At 40.1% G+C, this 19,076-nt stretch overlaps 1 protein-coding gene across 1 annotated transcript; it reads left to right on the plus strand.

Annotated features, from left to right (window-relative positions):
• Nucleotides 1-4,848: 4,848 nt before the first annotated feature.
• meox1 (mesenchyme homeobox 1) lies at nucleotides 4,849-16,805 on the plus strand. The gene is made up of 3 exons (XM_008113538.3): nucleotides 4,849-5,742; nucleotides 9,929-10,134; nucleotides 15,195-16,805. Exons 1-3 carry the CDS (start codon nucleotides 5,292-5,294, stop codon nucleotides 15,315-15,317), a joined length of 780 nt encoding a protein of 259 aa, XP_008111745.1. The 5' UTR covers nucleotides 4,849-5,291; the 3' UTR covers nucleotides 15,318-16,805.
• The last annotated feature ends 2,271 nt before the right edge of the window (nucleotides 16,806-19,076 follow it).

The raw sequence follows: 19,076 nt of genomic DNA on the forward strand, positions 1-19,076 counted from the left end.
TATTTATTTGCCATACTTGTATCTCGCCTTTCTCAACCTCAAAGGGGACTCAAGGCAGCCTTACAAGGCAACAATTCAATGTTGCATGTATACATACATCACTGAATAAACAAAAACATTAAAACCAACCAATTAAAACATAACATTCAAACAAGAATCAAAATCACATAATCCAGGTCATATTCCAAGACCAGTCTGGGTCATCATTAAATTAATTTTATAGTCTATTATTGATAGACTATAGTCTATTATTTGTAGACTAAATTAATTTATAGTCTGTTATAGTCTATTATAATTTATAGTCAGATCCCAGGATTTCATGGCATTCAGCTATGGCAGTTAAAGTAGTGTCAAACCGCATTAATTCTACAGTGAAGATGCACCCCCAGTAAGTCACTTGTCTGAATTCTCTCTCCTTTTTTTATGAAAGGACACTGCACACTGAGCTGTGACTAGTGTTACAAAAACATTCTGGGGTATATTTGCTACCCAGTTGGCAAACCTACTGTAAGGTTTGACTTTTGTGCCTGTTTGGAAAGGTCTGTTGTAGAAGATCCTCCACAGGGACAAAGATCAGACAACAGATTTTCTGGTTTCTTTCCGCCTGATTAATCCCATTTGGGTGGCGAGCAAAAGGGGCTTAGTCAGGCCACTTTTCATTCTTTGTTAGTGATTTTGCTCGGTGCACAGCCCCACCTCTCCCCTGACCTCCCCTTCTATCCTGTGTTGACATAACAGGCAGCAGGCTCATAAATCAACTATCGGTGTCTCACCAAGGGGAGCCATTTGGTTTGGGCATGCCAGCAGAGAAAGAAAATAGGCTGCTCACAACCCATTTATTTTCATTCAGCTTCAGGTAAAAATGGTTCTTCTATCAATTGAGGACCAGGGTCACCAGGGTATTGGGTGAGATATTGGTATCTTCAGATATTTAAATATGGTTATTGTATCACCTTCCAGACTTCTCTTTTCCATCCTAAACCTTAGCTATCTAAGTTGGCCCCATAAGGCTTGGTCTCTATGCCTTTCATTGATTGCCTTCCTTTGGATATTCAATATTCTTCTTGCACTGTCATGCTCAAAATGGACACAATATTCTAGGTGAGGTTTGACCAAATGAGAATGGAGTGATTCTACAAATTCATCCCATCAGCAACTATACTCCTGCAGATGCAGCTTAGAATTGCATTGAAGTTTTGGGTGATACATCACATTGTTGAAAAATCTGAAAGGCCAAAAAGAAGTTCATCTGAAACCTTGTATTCTGTCCATGCTCAGTAGCTCTAACATTTAATCATTGTGTCAGTTTTATAGGTCTGAACAGTAGCATTGCCATCCTCGTCTGGGACTAAAGCTTCAGTCAAAGTGTGTCATACATTTATTGAAATAGTGCAGCCATATGATGTCTGTCTCGAATTTTACTTCAAGATTTATGTATTCAGCTCAGAGCTTATATTTCAGGATGATGAGTTCAAGGGTTTATGAATGCTTTAATGAATGTTTCTGATTCGAGTAATGGTACGATCAAGGATTCAATAAAGTAGTTATCTAATACATTTACTGAATGTAAAATGTGAAAAAAGGAAAATTTGGCATAACTGGCCTGAGTATGCTGCTTTGTATCCTTTAAAATTTATTTACATTGTAGTTCTCTCTCTTAAAGTTCAGGAAACATATTCAGGGGTATGTTGGCTTGCAGCAAAATACAACAAAACCCCAAATCCACAAAATAGTGATACCTTTATGGAGCCAACTAGAAAGCACAAATTATACCATGTGAGCTTTCAAGGCTTCTCTGGCTTCTTCATCAGACGATGATGTTAAAAAATCATGCAGGAAAAGAAAAGAAATGATGGTAAAAGTCACAAGCCTACATTTCTTATCAGATGTTATTCTGAGATGTTATTTTGTCATCACGTTAAGGTGGTTCTGGGGGATATAAATAACAGAAGGATATACTTTATTTCTCAGGAACAGTTTGCTTAATTAACTCCCCATCTCCATAAACTTCCCCAAAACAGACAGAAAGAGAGAAGCTAAAGTTGAGGAGAAAAAGAAGAAGAGGATGAGGAATCATGGAATCATAAAATTGGAAGAGACCTCGTGGGCCACCCAGTTAAACTCCCTGCTAAGAAGCAGGAAAATTGTATTCAAAGCACCACTGACAGAGGGCCATCCAGCCTCTGTTTAAAAGCCCCCAAAGAAGGAGTCTCAACCACACTCCAAGGCAGAGAGTTCCACTGCTGAACAGCTCTCACAACCAGGAAGTTCTTTTTAATGTTCAGGTGGAATCGCCTTTCCTGTAGTTTGAAGCCATTGTTCCGCAGCCTAATCTCCAGGGCAGCAGAAAACAAGCTTGCTCCCTGCTCCTTATGGCTTCCCCTCACATATTTATACATTGGCTATCACGTCTCATCTCAGCCTTCTGTTTTGCAGGCTAAACATGCCCAGTTCTTTAAGCTGCTCCTCATAGGGCTTGTTCTCCAGACCCTTGATCATTTTAGTCGCCCTCCTCTGGACGCATTCCAGCTTGTCAACATCTCCCATAAGTTGTGGTGCCCAGAACTGGACACAGTATTCCAGGTGTGGCCTGACCAAGGCAGAATAGAAGGGTAGCATGACTTCCTTGGATCTAGACACTATATTCCTATTTATGCAGGCCAAAATCCCATTGGCTTTTTTAGCCGCCGCATCACATTGTTGGCTCATGTTTAACTTGTTATCCATGAGGACTCAAAGATCTTTTTCACACGTACTGCTGTCAAACCAGGCATCCCCCATTCTGTAACTTTGCATTTCATTTTTCCAGCCTATGTTGAGTATCTTGCATGGGAAGAGGGAATGAGAAGGAGAGGAAGAAGAAAGCGAACGTAAATCCAAATGCCACCAGTTTCTAAAGCTTCAAAGAATATGGAAGCCAGGTTTCTTCCTACATCATAAATATGTAGTACAAATCTACACTTAAGAGTTTGCACTACATCACTCTTCAGGCGTATACCAGTATTTGTAACCTGTTGAGTGTGTGCTTGCTGTTTCCACAACTGATGAGCAGTTGTGTATTATCTAGGAACATGCAACTAGAAGAGCAACAGTTGCATTTGTGGACGTGCTTAAGATTTATGGAACTGCTTATGCAAGTGTGTATAAATGTGGACATTATGCCATGAGCTTGCATACAAAGCACAATCTCTGCATGAAATACCAACAGAGTGCCAGGTGGAATTCATAGTGCTGACACTTGGATCTTTTCAGGCTTTAGAAACCAGGGAGGAATGCACACAAGTTCCCTGTCCAAGTCATGGATTGGTCAAAATAACACTTGTTCCTGAACTTTTTGAGTCCAACCCATCCTTAGCTGTTTCTGGATATAGCTGGTAAGGAAAATTAACATAATTACAATGAACAATAAAAATGTAGCCAATTATTCTGAAACAAGAAACTTTGAGGCAAAGAGAAGCAGTTAAGATTGCCAAAACATGGGATTAGTTTGTTTATAAAGCAGGTCCACTATGTTATTCAGCTTCAAATAGTTAACAATTCTTGACATTAATGTAACAAATATTTCCATCTTTATAATTGAAAAAAAGACTGTATACAAGTGAACCAGTACTTTCTGAGTATATGCTATGACAAGAATTGAAAAAGTTACTTTTCTGGATTTCTGCTGTCATTGACCACAATCGTTGTTGGATTGTGGGAAATGCAATAAAATTTTTTCCCCCAAGTTCTGAATTAGGAAGCATCTGAACCTCAACATCTTTGTGTTCCTTCTCAGACCTTGAGAACTGTAAACAAGATATGTCTGAAAAAATATGATAATAGCCAATCTGACTTGCTGTGGAATGATCCATCAAAAATGCACATGTGCCAAAAAGATAACTCAAGAATTTGCCATAATAAAAAAACTGTGGTGCAACCTTATAGCATTGAATTCATGACCAATGGATAACTTACGAATTGTAGCAGTGTTAGTTTGTCCATTCCTGTTTTGCTTGAATGCCATGGCCATCCCAAAGACATTTTAATGTCCAAGGCCAAAGGCAAAATGGTACTCCCACCTCCATTCCAGGTGTGCAAGAAGGTGTCCAGCCTGTAGTTGATTCTTACTTCAACCATAGGAAATGATATGGAAGGAGAAGGCCTATTAGAAAGTGTAAGACAGGCTTTGGTGGCACAAAAAACTCTTCCTCCAATAGTCAAAGGGTTCAGGAGAAATGGCTGTGAAGAGGGCTGTTCCACTGTTCACCAACATTTGCCACCTGAGGCAACTGTCTTCTTCCAACTAATGGAAGGGCTGGTCCTATTGAAGAAATTTTGGAAAAGAAATGCTAATACATATACATCCACAACAGGGTCACAAAATCAGTTGGGGATGAGGCTTTCATATAAAAAAAACCCTCACAAGTTCAGTTCTCTTTCAGAATGGTGGTTCTGAAGCAGCTCTGGTTTCTCTCCCATAGCTTTGATGTGTTTGTTCCCTCCCCCTCCCGCCTTTTTTTTTTTTTTGCTTTGAAACTTACTTTACTCTTTGCTTAAACTTCTAATTCTGAAACTAGGTCTTTCATTTTTAAATGTCTCGGCCTCTCTAGTATGGCTTTTCCTTTCTCTCTTTATCTTGTCCCTGTTACACACCTTGATCTGGTACAGTATTTTTTTTTTACAAATAATAAAAAGTGTTTCCTCTCTCCCTTTGCAATAAAAATAACTCCAGAGTGTGAGAAGGAAACATTAAACCCTCCTTGTGTGTATGTGTGTACTACCTCCTCCTTTTAAAAAAAAAAGTACAGACAATGTTTCTTTAAAAGTCTCCATCTGCATTTCCCATTAGATGCGCCTCTAAGGTTTCGGGTGATTAATAGTTGCAGGCTTGGCTTTGGTTGGAGGGGTTGCGGGCGTTCAGGTTAAGCCCTCCCTCCTGCTCCTCTCTCTCTCTCTCTCACACACACACACATGCACAGACACACAGACACAGTTCCCTTCCTAAACTTGTCACTCACACCCCAGCAAAGTCTTTAAAAGTCTTTTCTGGACTTCAGCGCTTCACAGCAAGGAAGCTGCTGGCTTCAGAAGCAACAGAAGTGAAGTCCTCCTGCTGACGTTTATGGAGCATTTCCCTGGACCTCCTCAGCCAACAAACCCATGACAGAGCAAAAGGAAAAAGCTGGAAAGTTTTCTTTTCACCGGAAAGGACCTGATTCTTTTGGGGTTGGTTGGAGTGCTGAACAAAATCAACCTTACAACGGGAATTTATTTGGCGAGCATCTTATGATAGAAAAGTTCTGTGCTCCTAGATGGATCCACCTGCCGCCGGGAGCTGTATGAGAAACTCTCACCCTACGGCCACCCTCTGGGGATGCTTGAGGAACCCCCATGCTGAGGTCGGGGGAACAGCAGGCCTTCACCATTACTCACAACCCCCCTTTTCATTCCATCACAAACCAGACTTGGGGGGTTATTCGGACTTTTCCACCTCTTGCTTGGCTGCGGCCCCTCAAAGCCATCCCCGGGATGAGCGGGCTTTTGTTGATCAGCATCATCTCTCCTTCCAGAACTCCGCCTGGCATTTCACGGCTCTAGAGGGGAGAAGGCGGCTTCCTGCTGAATTGGCTCAAGGGACAGGAGAACCTGAGAGTGGCAATGTGGTGGATACATCCATAGGAACAGGTGAAGACTACATCTTAGCAGGGAATGCAGTGAGGGAAATGGAGAAGAAACTATCCCGGAGGAAAAAGGGGAATGCAGGTAGGTGGAGTTTAATGTGACTCCAACACCTTTGTTGGTTTATTTATCTTGGGTTTTGGTCTAGAATCCAGCAAAGCTGCTTGTAACATAAAACCAGAATAATTTGCAATACAGTATTAGTATTATCATGATCTTCCTCTTTGTGATCAATGAAGAACAGAACAGAAACAAAATCCATGAAACTAGTAATTCTCAAGTTTTGGTCCTCCAGGTGTTTTGGCCAATAGTTAGGAATTCTGGGAGTTGAAGTCCCAAACATATGGAGGACCAATGTATGGGAACATTGCACTAAACACTACATAGCTAAAGTTGAGGTGGTGGAAAGTTAACTTGAGGCATAAGGGAATATAATTTTCAATAGGCTTTCTGAATGTTAACAGTAAGGGGAACCAACTGGGCCTTTTGGTAAAGGTTCCTTGACTTCAGGGCTACCACACAAAAGGCCTTGTCCTGTCTCCTGCACAAATGGTTAAAGATCTGATTGTGATAAGAAACAAGGCTTTTGGTTACAAGATGCAGAGAATGAACTACAGCTAGTTCTCCACATTCACTGGGGTCAGGGGCACAGGACTCCTGTGAAAGTGAAAACCTATTAATAAAGACATTGCTGGGATTCTTTATCTGAAAGAACACCTTTCAATGAATTTCTAGGTCTTCCAGCATGATTCTGTAATTACCTTCTGCTGGAAAATGATATGGAATTGCACTTGAGTACCTAGAGAGGTGTTTCCTTTAGAAATCTTTAGGTCTTCTAGTATGGTGAGAAGGAACTTGATCATGGTCACAATGGAAGAATAAGAGATTCACAAGAATATTTTAATCAAATCAGTGAATAATCAAATCCACAAAAATCAAAACGGCAAATGTGGAGGGACAACTGTAATTGTTGTTGGATATTTTGCCCTACTGGGACCAGGGGCAAAAATTCCACTAAGAGGCTTGACATGCCTGCCCTTGAAATAAAATTGCTTTGGAATTGCTTTGAAAATAGGATGGTTTTTCCTAAATATTTTTGGAATTTGTTATTTTGGGAACTGCAGTAGTGTCCTTGTTAATGATTTCACTGGAAAGAAGTGTAAGACAACATATGCATAGAAGAGATATGATAAGTTCTGCTTATAATATACCTATGTTAATTTGAGTGTCTGTGGCCTACACTATGGAGGCACCTGCAACCCCAGATTTGAACCACATTAACAATCATATTGGCATACATATAAAATTTCCATCATACTTTTTAGCAAAAGGAGCTGAAAAGGAAAGCTTTTCCAAAAGAAGAATGTCTCCAATTCCATCTAAAATTGAGACCATCTTCAGTATTTAGCAATTCCAGAAAAGGTTGCCAAGTTACACCCAAGAGATCTTGCATACTTTTCCTTTAAGAGACCAAATAACCTTATTGCATACTTTCCAACATTTCACAGATGAAAACCAGGGCATGTGTGGCCAAGCAGCATCAGAATGTGCTGAAGATGACAAAAGCAATGAATGCAGAAGAAGCTAGGAGAGGCTACAGGGGTTTTCCTTTGCCTGAGAGTGCTGAGAAGAGCAAGATTTTGTCCCTGTCCTCTCCCCCAATTGAATTAATTACATGCAAGTCATTTTCCCAGTTTGAAGCAACTGAAGTTAGCCAAGACAATAGGGAAAATGGGAGGATAGAGAGAAACTGGGACAACTGGGAAAAGATGGGACAGCCGTATTAATTGGGACTGCCAAATAGAGATAGTTGGAAGGTATGTGGTTGGCTTTCCTTGCCCTTTTCTCTCCGTTGCTCTCCTTGCTGTGTTTCTGTGAAGTTGAACTAGAAGTCAAGAAAGTGAAAAAGGCAATCAATGATAGGAGAAGCCACAGCTGCATCATGATTCATAGCCCTCTAACTTTTGAACAGAAGGGCAAGCTCCTAAGGTCACACCTGGCAACTCTTAATTCCAGGGTGCAGAGCAGAAGACGAAGTGCTAAGTCTCACACCTGACTTGGTCCCAACTTCTGGCCTGGACAGGCTGTCTTGATCTCAAATGTGTTGAAGCTGGTTGTGGTTGTTCACTGTATGTGTTCAGCAGCTTTCTTGTCTTTGTGATTCCACATGGCCTAGCCCAGAGTAAAATGTATTATTCAATGTCACTGTATAACTACAGTGGGGCCCTGGTATCCACTTGGGTTTGGTTCTGGGACCCACTGTGGATTCCAAAATCTATGGATGCTCATGTGCCTTTAATATAATGAAGTAATAAAATGGTGTCCCTTATACAAAATACCAAAATAAAAGGATTTTTTTTTGGGGGGGGGGGGGTTTAAAAAAAATTGTAACCCATGGATACAGAATCTGTGGATACAAAGAGCTGATTGTATAATGATTTTGCACTTGCTTTGCGAATATTTTTTATTATTGCACCAACCCTACACTTAATCATTTAAGTATTTTAAATTTTAAAAACTGAGAGTATTTGGCACTTTAAAACTGATACATGTATTCTGAAGTACATCCTTTGTAATCCTCCAGAATGATGGACTACAATCCAAAATACTGCACTTGTTGTTGTTGTTGTTGTTGTTGTTGTTGTTGTTGTTGTGTGTCTTCAAGTCATGTCAACTTTTGGTGATACTAAGGTGACCCTATCACTGGGTTTTCCTGGCAAGGTTTGTTCAGGGACGGCTAGTAACTTTACTTTCCTCTGAGGCTGCGAGAGTGTGACTTCCCCAAGGTCATCCAGTAGGTGAAGCAGGTATCCAAAACCTAGTCTTCAGAGATATAACCCAACATTGAAACCACTAAACCATGGTGGCTCTCAGGATACTGAATCCTCTTCCCAAAATAGGTTGCATACAGTTGGATGCATAAATTTGGAAGTTAAGTTTAGCCTACATTCATTTTTTAAAGTCTCTAAATCACCTGACCTATAACATTCTGGGGTTTATACTTGGTGAGGCATTGGAGTTATTTGGCTGAGAATTCTAAGCACTCCTTCCTAAACTGCTAGAACTTTATAATGCGAAAGAAGCCCTGATTATGAAGAAATTTTCTATTTTTTTAACTTGCTATTAAAAATGGACTGAAATACAATCTTTACTTTGCATGTGTAGTCCACATGGACTGAAAAGAGTTTGTGCAAGCAGTCTAATAAATGTTAAGCAGGTTTGGGACTGTCCCAAAGAATTCTTTTCTGGAGAGGATTTGGACCCCACCCACTCTAAAAAAAAAAAAAAAAAACACGAGCCAAGGCAATGATAAGAAGAGTCCAAGATTTTAAAGTTTTCCAGTTTGTCTTTTAGAGAGCCAGCTCAATGGTCAAAAATGATTCAAGCCCAGATAAACTCAGCTGGCAGATGTGTCAGCACAGACAGCTGTTTTTTTAAAGTCCATGAAATCCTAGAGCTTTTTTTTCAACTGGCACTAACTTTTATTCTGTTGTTAACAATCTCTTATAATCTTCCATTTAGTTTCTTTTGGTTTTTGCTGTTGTTAACTGCTGTCAAGTTGACCTCCATGTGTGGCAGTCCAATGACTGAGAGACGTCCAAGACATTCTATCCTCAACAGTGTTGCTCAGGTCTTGCAGATGTAGGGCTATTACTTCCTTAATTGAAATCTATCTATCTCAAATGTGGTTTTCCTCTTTTCTCTCTGTCTTTCACATTATCATTTTTTTTCCTAATGAGTCATCTCTTCTCACGATATGCCCAAAGTTTAGTTATCTTGGCTTCTAGGGAGAATTGAGGCCCAATTTGTTCTAGGACCCATTTATTTCTCTTTTTGGTGATCTAGTATATCCACAGAACTTTTCTCCAACACCATACGTAGAAATGGGGAATATGGCCCATCCCAACTTTAGTATTCAGTGATGTATCTTTACACTTCAGAAACTTGCCTAGTTCCTTCACAACAACCTTTCCTAGTTGTCTTCTGATTTCTTGACTGCAATCTCAACTCTAATTATTATTTTTATTGAGTTGTATACACAAAATATAACTTATCACCATTACATTACAGAAGAAGATGACATTACAGAAGTATTACAGAGACTCTCAACTCTGATTAATGATTGAGCCATGGGATGGAAAATCTTGAACTCTTCTTCCTGATATAGATTATGGGTATTTGCTGGGATTCTACAGCAAGCAGTGATGCCAGGTCTTTTCCTCTAAGAAAAACTTGGTTTCATAGGAATGTTTCTATTCTCCTCTTACAGAGAACCAGGACACAGGTGGAGGTGGCAACAGCTCTGCTTCCACTACCACAAAAGCAGAAGCCAATAGCTCCAAAGCACGGAAGGAGCGCACTGCCTTCACAAAGGACCAGTTGCGGGAATTGGAGGCAGAATTTGCACACCACAACTATCTGACGAGGCTCCGAAGATATGAGATTGCAGTGAATCTGGATCTGACGGAAAGACAGGTGAGGCACCAGTTGGTTATTGGATTCTCCTCCTGCATAAGATAACTGACCTTACTCTTGTTTGGCAACAGTATCTAGAAATGGGGGAGATCTGTGATGTAGTGATGACCACCATACTGGATGGCGCTAAAACAATTGTTTTCAACTATTCAGAAACATTGATTTTCAATTTCCAGAACCGCTTGCTTGCAGGGTCAACAGTAGATTATTCTAGAAGATGAAGTCCAAAGATACTTAGAGGGTCAAACATCGAGAACCATGGCTGAATCTTGTCAAGATATGCCTTAGGGTTGCCATAAGTCAGAAATCACTTGAAGGCACACAACAAAAGCACATTCATGGAAGGTTAGGTTTCCCAGGCCTGGTTCTAACTTACTAACTATCAGGGTCTAAACCAGTGGTTCTCAACCTTTGAGTCCCCATGTGTTTTGGCCTACAACTCCCAGAAATCCTAGATAGCTTACCAGCTGTCAGGAATTGTGGAAGGTGAAGTCCAAAACATCTGGGGGAGCACCATTTGAGAAACTCTGGTTTAAGAGAAAGGAAGGAATCTTAGGGTGAGAGCACCACTATGAAAATAAAATATTGTACAATAAAGTCTTGCTTATCCAACATAAATGGGCCAGCAGAACATTGGATAAGCGAATATGTTGGATAATAAGGAGAGATTAAGGAAAAGCCTATTAAACATTAAATTAGGTTATGATTTTACAAATTAAGCACCAAAACTCCATGTTTTACAACAAATTTGACAGAAAAAGTAGTTCAATACACAGTAATGTTATGTAGTAATTACTGTATTTACAAATTTAGCGCCAAAATATCACGATATATTGAAAACATTGACTACAAAAATGCGTTGGATAATCCAGAACGTTGGATAAGCGAGTGTTGGATAAGTGAGACTCTACTGTATATAGAAAAAAAGTTTCTCAGGACATTCCAATTTCATTTTATTCTTTACCTCATTTGTACTGTTTGTTAGATTTTTGAAAAAAATAAATAATTTGAATGTCATGGCATGAGTAGCTATAATTTGTGAATAATCAAATAGGCAAAAGTTAAATGCAAATTTGGAGGGATGACTATAATCCCATTCATTGACTCCCCTCAAATAAACATTATTGTGATGCACCTTGCCTATTTCACATCGTATTTAGAAAAAGGGTTAAAATATGCCTTCCTACATTTTACCGATGTATATCAGGATACATATGGACAAGCAATATCACAGTATGGTGAATTACTTTTGCCTGAGCCTTACTGGGAAGGACAAGATTCTGCCCTCTCCTCTCCTCACTACTTTTTACACTTTGAGTTCCATTTGCAGGAATTGAAGTAAGTGGGGAAAAGGAGGGAAAGTGGGAGGAGGTGAGTGAAATGCAGTTGAAAAAGTGGACCAACAGAGCATTAATCAGGGCCGTCCCTGTCAAAATCCCAGCCACTTAGAATACATCCACCACAGCTTTAGAGAAATATGGACATCTGTGATTATACATATCTCTCTATAAATAGAGAATAGGTAAAGGTAAAGGTTTCCTCTGACGTTAAGTCCAGTCATGTCTGACTCTTGAGGGTTGGTGCTCATCTCCATTTCTAAGCCCAAGAGCTGGCATTGTCCGTAGACACCTCCAAGGTCATGTGGCCGGCATGACTGCATGGAGCACCGTTACCTTCCTGCCAGAGCAGTACCTATTGATCTACTCACATTGGCATGTTTTCGAACTGCTAGGTTGGCAGAAGCTGGAGCTAATAGCAGGCGCTCACTCCGCTCCTGGGATTTGAACCTGGGACCTTTCGGTCTGCAAGTTCAGCAGCTCAGCGCTTTAACACACTTCGGCACTGGGGCTCCTCAAATAGAGAATAGAAATAGTAATAGATAGAAGTCAATAGAAACTACAGAAAAATAGATTCTACCTAAACATAGGAAGAACTTCTTGATGGCAAGAGCTGTACAATATTGCAATGTGCTGCCTTGGAGTATGGTGGAGTCTCCATCTCTGGAGTTTTAAAAACAGGAATGGCCCTTGTGGTCTCTTCCAGCTCAGTGTTTCTGTCTCTGGTCATATAATTACAATAAGAAAAAAACCCTAAATCTTTATTAAAGCAGACTAAAGAAGGCTAAAGACATTTGGAAGGGCTTTAGACTTAATGAACCTATATATCTACCTAATATTGTTGACCTTTAGGTGGGGAACTGAAGCCAGAGGTAGGTATCTTTTTCATGTTAGGCAATGATAATACTGTGATACTTCTTTAACTGCCAAGGTTTCATTCTTTGCATTTCAATTAAGAGATACAAATGGGATATAAATAAATATCATCATCATCATCATCATAATCTACGGCAGTGGTTCCAAACATTTGGTCCTCCCGGCGTTTTGGACTTCAACTTCCAGAAATCCCAGCCAGTTTACCAGCTGTTAGGAACTGTGGAAGCTGAAGTCCAAAACATCTGGAGGCCCAAAGGTTGGGAACCACTGATCTATGGAAATCTTGGATTTTGTAATTTGGGGAGGTATGCAAAATTGTGTTTTGCCTTACTGTTAAGATTTTGGAAAGGTCAAAATCTGGTACATTGGTAGATAAATGCCAACTGAACAAATTTTGTCACCCTTCCCAGCTTCTGACATGTTTCAAAACCCCTGCTTTGCCTTAATCCGGGGGCTGAATGTGTACATGTCATATTTGAGTGCTGAACTGCAGACTTGAAACTGTCAGTGATTGTTGGCTGTTAAATTACTACTGGAAAAATCCATTTCTGCCTTTGCTTCTGCTTCTTTGGCTGCTGTTGTCATGGGCTGCTGAAAAGAAACAGCACATAAATGGTTCTGGCACAAAAAGACCTATACTTCTGTATAGAAACAGCTGGAACATTTCAAAGACTGCACCTTTTCTCTCACACGGGACCCAAGCCAGACTTGAAGTTGGATATCCATTTTAAAGTTTTTTTTTAAATGACTATAAAGGAAACACCAAGCAGTGTGTTTTTCTGTCCAATTTTGATCAGGGGAATAATGCTGGAGGAAGTGGTATTTATTAACCCTCGCCTTTCCATGGCTGGAGCGAAGTTTGGTGTGCTAAGGGTACATTTTTTTGTTTGTTGTTGTTGTGTAAATTTTCGACTTGTGATGATCCTATGGTGAATCTATAATGGGGATTTCTTGCCAATATTTGCCCAGAGGGTCATGGCTTTCCTCTGAGGATGCGAGGGTATGAGTTGCTTAAAATCATGCAATTGGTCAAGATGGGATTTAAACCCTGGTCTCCAGATTTAAGGTCCAACATTCAAACCACGATACCACACTAACTCTTCTTCCTGAGAGGACAATCTAGGAATAAGCTACCTTATACCCACTTCTATTGAATGACTTTCAGGTGACAATGTTCTATTTGAACTGCTATGCAGTCCAAATCTGACTGAAGGATAAGGAGGCATTAGAAAGGAGGGCAAAATAGGTGCTGTCAAGTTGCTTATCCAAGATTAGTGCATGAACAACATGCATGAGTAAGCATGTAAGTAATCTGCACTATAGTTTTATACACTGGGCTAAGATATATGTGGAGCCCCCAGTGGTGCAGCGGATTAAACCGCTGAGCTGCTGAACTTGCTGATTGAAAGGTCGGCAGTTCAAATCTGGGGAGTGGGGTGAGCTCCCATTGTTAGACCCAGCTTCTGCCAACCTAGCAGTTCGAAAACATGCAAATGTGAGTACAGCAATAGGTACCGCTCCAGCAGGAAAGTAACGGCGCTCCATGCAGTCATGCTGGCCTCCTGACCTTGGAGGCATCTACCGACAACGCCGGCTCCTCGGCTTAGAAATGGAGATGAGCACCAACCCGCAGAGTCGGACATGACTAGACTTAATGTCAGGAGAAAACCTTTACCTTTACCTGAAGTATATTGTATTCAGTGTTCCAATTATTTATTGTATTGTATTTTCATTTAATTACTATCCCATCTTTCTACCAGTATCAGACCAAAGGGGTTTTTAAGCACCCTTTCAATTATCAACATTGCCCTAAACCCTCATTGGCAGTGGCTGGCCCCACTGAGTGTCCTACAGCTATATCTATCTTCAACAATAGACCTAGTGAAAAGGTCAAGTTGTCCCTTCTCATAAGCTACAAGTCCCAGAACTGCATAGCATTGAACCAGGGGTCCCCAAACTAAGGCCCGGGGGCCGGATGCAGCCCTCCAAGTTCATTGACCTGGCCCCCGCCCTCAGTTTTAGACTTAGGCTCACCCAAAGTCCAAAATGACTTGAAGGCACAACACCAACAATCCTACTTAACTTGACTATCTCATTAGCCAGGAGCAGGCCCACACTTCCCATTGAAATCCTGATAGGTTTACACAGGTTAAAATTGATTTTATTTTTAAATATTGCATTGTTCTTTAATTTATTAATACTGTGCAATCCTAATAATATATTGTGTATACATATAATATTAATAATAATATTGTAATGTAATACAATATAATATTTATTTATTTATTACAGTATTTCTACCCCACCCTTCTCACCCAGTAGGGGACTCAGGGCGGTTAATAATAATAATACAACATAATAATATTGTATAATATAATAATATTAATTATATATTATATATCAAATTTAATATTACTAATAATATTATTACAGTATAATGCTAATATTGTGCTATGCTAATAATATAATATATTGTATGTACATATAACTTGTAAGCCGATCTGAGTCCCCTTCGGGGTGAGAGAGAGTGGGGTATAAATGTAGTAAATAAATAAATGTTGTTGGGTTGGGGTTTTTTGCACTACAAATAAGATATGTGCAGTGTGCATACGAATTTGTATTTTTTTTTAAATGATAATTCGGCCCTTCAACAATCTGAGGGGCCATGAACCGGCCCTCCACTTAAAAAGTTTGAGGACCCCTGAACCATGGCAGTTAGAGTGGTTTCAAACTGCATTAATTCTACAGTGCAGATGCACTCTACTCTAGGTAGCCAGCCACAAAATCATAGCAATATGTAGGAACTGCTTATAATCACCATCTATGTTCTTTCCCCTTCTCCTGCAGGTCAAAGTATGGTTTCAGAACCGCAGGATGAAATGGAAACGTGTGAAAGGTGGACAGCCGGTGTCACCTCAGGACCACAACATGGAGGACATGGACTCTGCTGCTTCCCCCAGCTCAGAATAGTCCCTTCTAAAGTGGCTCTGAAGATTGGGATCAACCACTTGTTGCATCAGTGTCGTTTCAGATCATATTATCTCCTTCTAAGACTGTCATGTGACTTTGACCAAGGAAAGAGGGAGGTGGAGTTTTAGAATACCTGCTTTGCTTTCCGAGGTAGCTCTGATCACTGTCATTCTAGGATTGGGTTACGTTTGCAAACAACTCAAAGGAAAACAGAGTTAAATTGTGTTGAAGTGGATTCCCAATATTTCTATGATAATGACATACCATTTTTACAGTAGAGAAATCCACTTAGACAGTGTCATAATTTCATATGTCTTTCCTTTCCAGGTTCATGTAAAGAAACAAAAGTAATACTGAAAGGCATGACATTGATTGATTGGTCACCTGTGATGCCACCGCAATGTTCTTGTACAGTTAATATTTAGAGCACTACATCTTCCTTTACAACAACAACAACAACGAAAAGTAGGGTGTTTGTGTGAATACAATCAACAATTCAGTGCCTTAAAATGAAGAGTGGGGAAACTTTCAACCCTTTTCATCTCTATGATTCAGATTCCCATTCAGCTATGGAAACCCATTGGGCGACCTTGTGCAAGTCACACTCACCCTGAGAGGAAGGCAATGGCAAATCCCTTCTGAACAATTTCTGCCAAGAAAAACCCATGATAGGTTTGCCTTAGGGTTGGCATAAATCAGAAATGGCTTGAGGACACACAACAACAATGTGGCAGAAGCCTTCAGTCAGTAAAAGGAAGACCTACAAAACTAGCACTTACATTAGCAGTCAATACATTTTGAGTCTAGTGAGGAGTGAGAAGGGGAGAGGTAAAATGTGCCTAGATCAATCTCTCCCTTTCAGGAATGTGCCATTGGTGCAGACAAGCCTAGGATTCAAGCAGCTATGGTTTCACTTGGGGTGATCACAATGTAATACAAAGAAAGGATTCCCTGAAATGCACAGGCAAGAGGCCACTATAGCTAAGTGGCCTCTTGCCTGTGATCACAATGTACCCAGGTGCCACTTCTGTGTAATGTTTTTGAAGGCTTTGGTGTATCAAGCTAATAGCCATTCTTAACCATGCAAACCCTTTCATATTGAGTAATAAATAATAGAATTATCACTTTTCAACAAGTGAGAAAATATAAAATCTGGACTCCTGAATATGTCAGGATTCACCAGCATTTAGCCTATGATTAATGGGTGATGTGTTGGTTTGAAATGTGTGTTGTTGTCTGACTTGATGTTTCTTAAAAAATCAATTGTAGATCTCAAGAGCTTCCTTAGAAAGGATACAAAATGGCCATGTTGTGAAATAGTTCTGCAGATTTCTGAGCCTTAGCATTTTGATTCTTCTTCTGTTTGTGGTCCAACCCTTTTTCTTTTACGTAGCAGTGATGTCTACATTCAGTCACCGGAATGATTTTGTACTAATAAATTATAAAGGCCCTCCCTGCTGCATGCTTGTGGACTGCCTTTGATCATTACCAAGTTGTCCAGACCAGTTCTTTTAGTTTCCTAAAGAAAGTTTGTCACATCTATGATTTGACTTGTTTATTTGTTATTTTAGTCCACCTATACAGCTTGTGAGGAATGAAAAAAAAAATGTTGCCCATTCAGGATCATCTCAGGTCCTGAGGTTTCCAGGTCCTACCAGTGATTCTTTTATCCCCAGCAATGATGGGAAGGGGGACATGCACATTAATATCTCCCTATCCCACTAAGTTCCCATCAGCTACCTTTGTGCAATAGGTTCCTTCCACTCCTGTATCACCTTGCTGGCAGTAATGTGACATCAGGGTGGTATTTTTCTTCTCTCGCCTGCTTGCTATATTCAAATTGGCTGTTTTCTTTTTATTTTACATATATCTTTCCTTTTTATTTTGTTTTTATGTTGAAATTGCACTAAAAAAATAAAAGTAAAAGGAACTGGAGAAGTGCAGGAAGGTGGGGTTATAAAGGTGTGCAGAAATATGATGGTAGGACTATGGAATGGCAAAGCTTTGCAATTGCTATTGAACAGAGGCGTATATTGAAGATGGTCAACATGGCCTGTATTCATTGTCTACAACAGTGGTTCTCAACCTGTGGGTCCCCATGTGTTTTGGCCTACAACTCCCAGAAATTCCAGCCAATTTACCAGCTGTTAGGATTTCTGGAAGTTAAAGGCCAAAACATCTGGGGAACCACAGGTTGAGAACCATTGGTCTATAATAATATAGCTGTAGCAGAATAGCAAATTAGTTTGATAATGTTCTGTTTTCTGGAAATCTTTCAAACAGAGGATTGCTTATCCTACAGCATTTCACATGTAAAAACAAGGTGGCCAAACACTAGAGTGTGGTTAAGATGATGAAAACTATTCCTGAGGAAGTACATACAAATAAAAAGAGTCTGCAGTAGATTGCTTTTGCCTGAGCCAACTGGGAAGGGAAATATTATGTCATCTCCTCTGCTAATTGTGCGTCAGCTGTATTTGAATTTTGAACTCTGTTTGAATTAACTGAAATAATCTGAGGACAAAAAAAGAGAGAAACACTAGATATGTCAGAAGCAAGTGAAAACGTGGGGTGACTGAAAATGAATTGGAACTGTTCATTCAAAATCAGAAGAGTTGGAGGGTAGGGGACTGTCCTTTACAAAATACTATATATGGCCACCTTAGCCATAAAGGGAGGGAGGAGCAATCGGACCACCAAGGAGTGAGAATATTAAGAATAGAATTCCCAACAGTCATAGACAGCCCACATAAAAGATGATGAGGAAACCTTGGGAGTATCTTTCAAGCAATATTTGGTAGGCCAACAATTACACAGCCTGAGCTGTCATAAAGTGCTTACCAGGCAAATCGTTTGACATAATAGCTCTTGTAAAGGAATTATTTGGGAAGCCAAACAATTCAAGGGGTTTTGGCAGTAGGGAGGGAGTGATTTCTCTGATTTTAGGAGAATATAAATCTTGCTTTAAAACAGGATCATATCAATTCATCCAAAGGGAGGGAAGATGATTTTATGGTGGGTGCTTTTCCATGTTGTCCAGTTGCAGCAGCCAGAAGCAGAGGAAGTTCCAGAGGAAGTGCGAAAATCGAAGGTCTTCCTTTGGGCCAAGGTTGACTCAAATTCAGCCCTGACTTCTATTTTCAAGCTGGGCGCTGAGCCCTAAGAGTGTCCTCCCCCCCCCCTCCCCACTTTCCCGGATACTCAAGTCGTTTCCAACTGGGCAATATAAAAACATACAGCTACTGACTGCTAGGTCTTTGGCTAACAGACAGAAAGGTTCCAAAGAAAACTTTCCTCTGCTCCATCCTTCATCTTATTTTGGTTTCTTTTGGGCTGTCACAGCTCAGGTTCTAAAAGGCACTTGTGCAATCTCAATTTTCATATATGTAGTCTTAGTTTTAAATACAAATGCTGAAGTTCTGGAGAATTTAAGCCCTTTTACACAACACAATTTCAATTTCAGCAGTATCATTTCACTTCAACTGCCATGGCTGCTGCATCTAAGATTTTAAATTATTTTCCTCCAAACTGCAAATTGCATAATTACACAGGACAGAACCATGGTAAATTAAACGGAATCATGGTGCTTTAATTTTGTAGTTTGAAACGGTCCCTGGTTGAAGCCCTGTGTGTATGTACATGTGGGTAGGGGTGTAGCTATGAGAGGAGAAATGAGGGCATTGTCCTCCATAACAATTCCACCCTCCATGAAAAATTTTAGTTCTCACATTTCTGGCATTGTAATAACTTAGAACATCA

Source organism: Anolis carolinensis, chromosome 6 (assembly GCF_035594765.1).
Source record: "Anolis carolinensis isolate JA03-04 chromosome 6, rAnoCar3.1.pri, whole genome shotgun sequence".
Taxonomy (NCBI): domain Eukaryota; kingdom Metazoa; phylum Chordata; class Lepidosauria; order Squamata; family Dactyloidae; genus Anolis; species Anolis carolinensis.

Excerpts from the sequence above, each read along its gene's own strand:
- meox1 (XM_008113538.3), top strand. The coding sequence starts at position 5,292 with ATGGATCCACCTGCCGCCGGGAGCTGTATGAGAAACTCTCACCCTACG. Across the intron at positions 5,743-9,928 it reads GAGGAAAAAGGGGAATGCAG|AGAACCAGGACACAGGTGGA; the intron begins GTAGGTGGAGTT and ends CTCCTCTTACAG. Across the intron at positions 10,135-15,194 it reads TGGATCTGACGGAAAGACAG|GTCAAAGTATGGTTTCAGAA; the intron begins GTGAGGCACCAG and ends CTTCTCCTGCAG.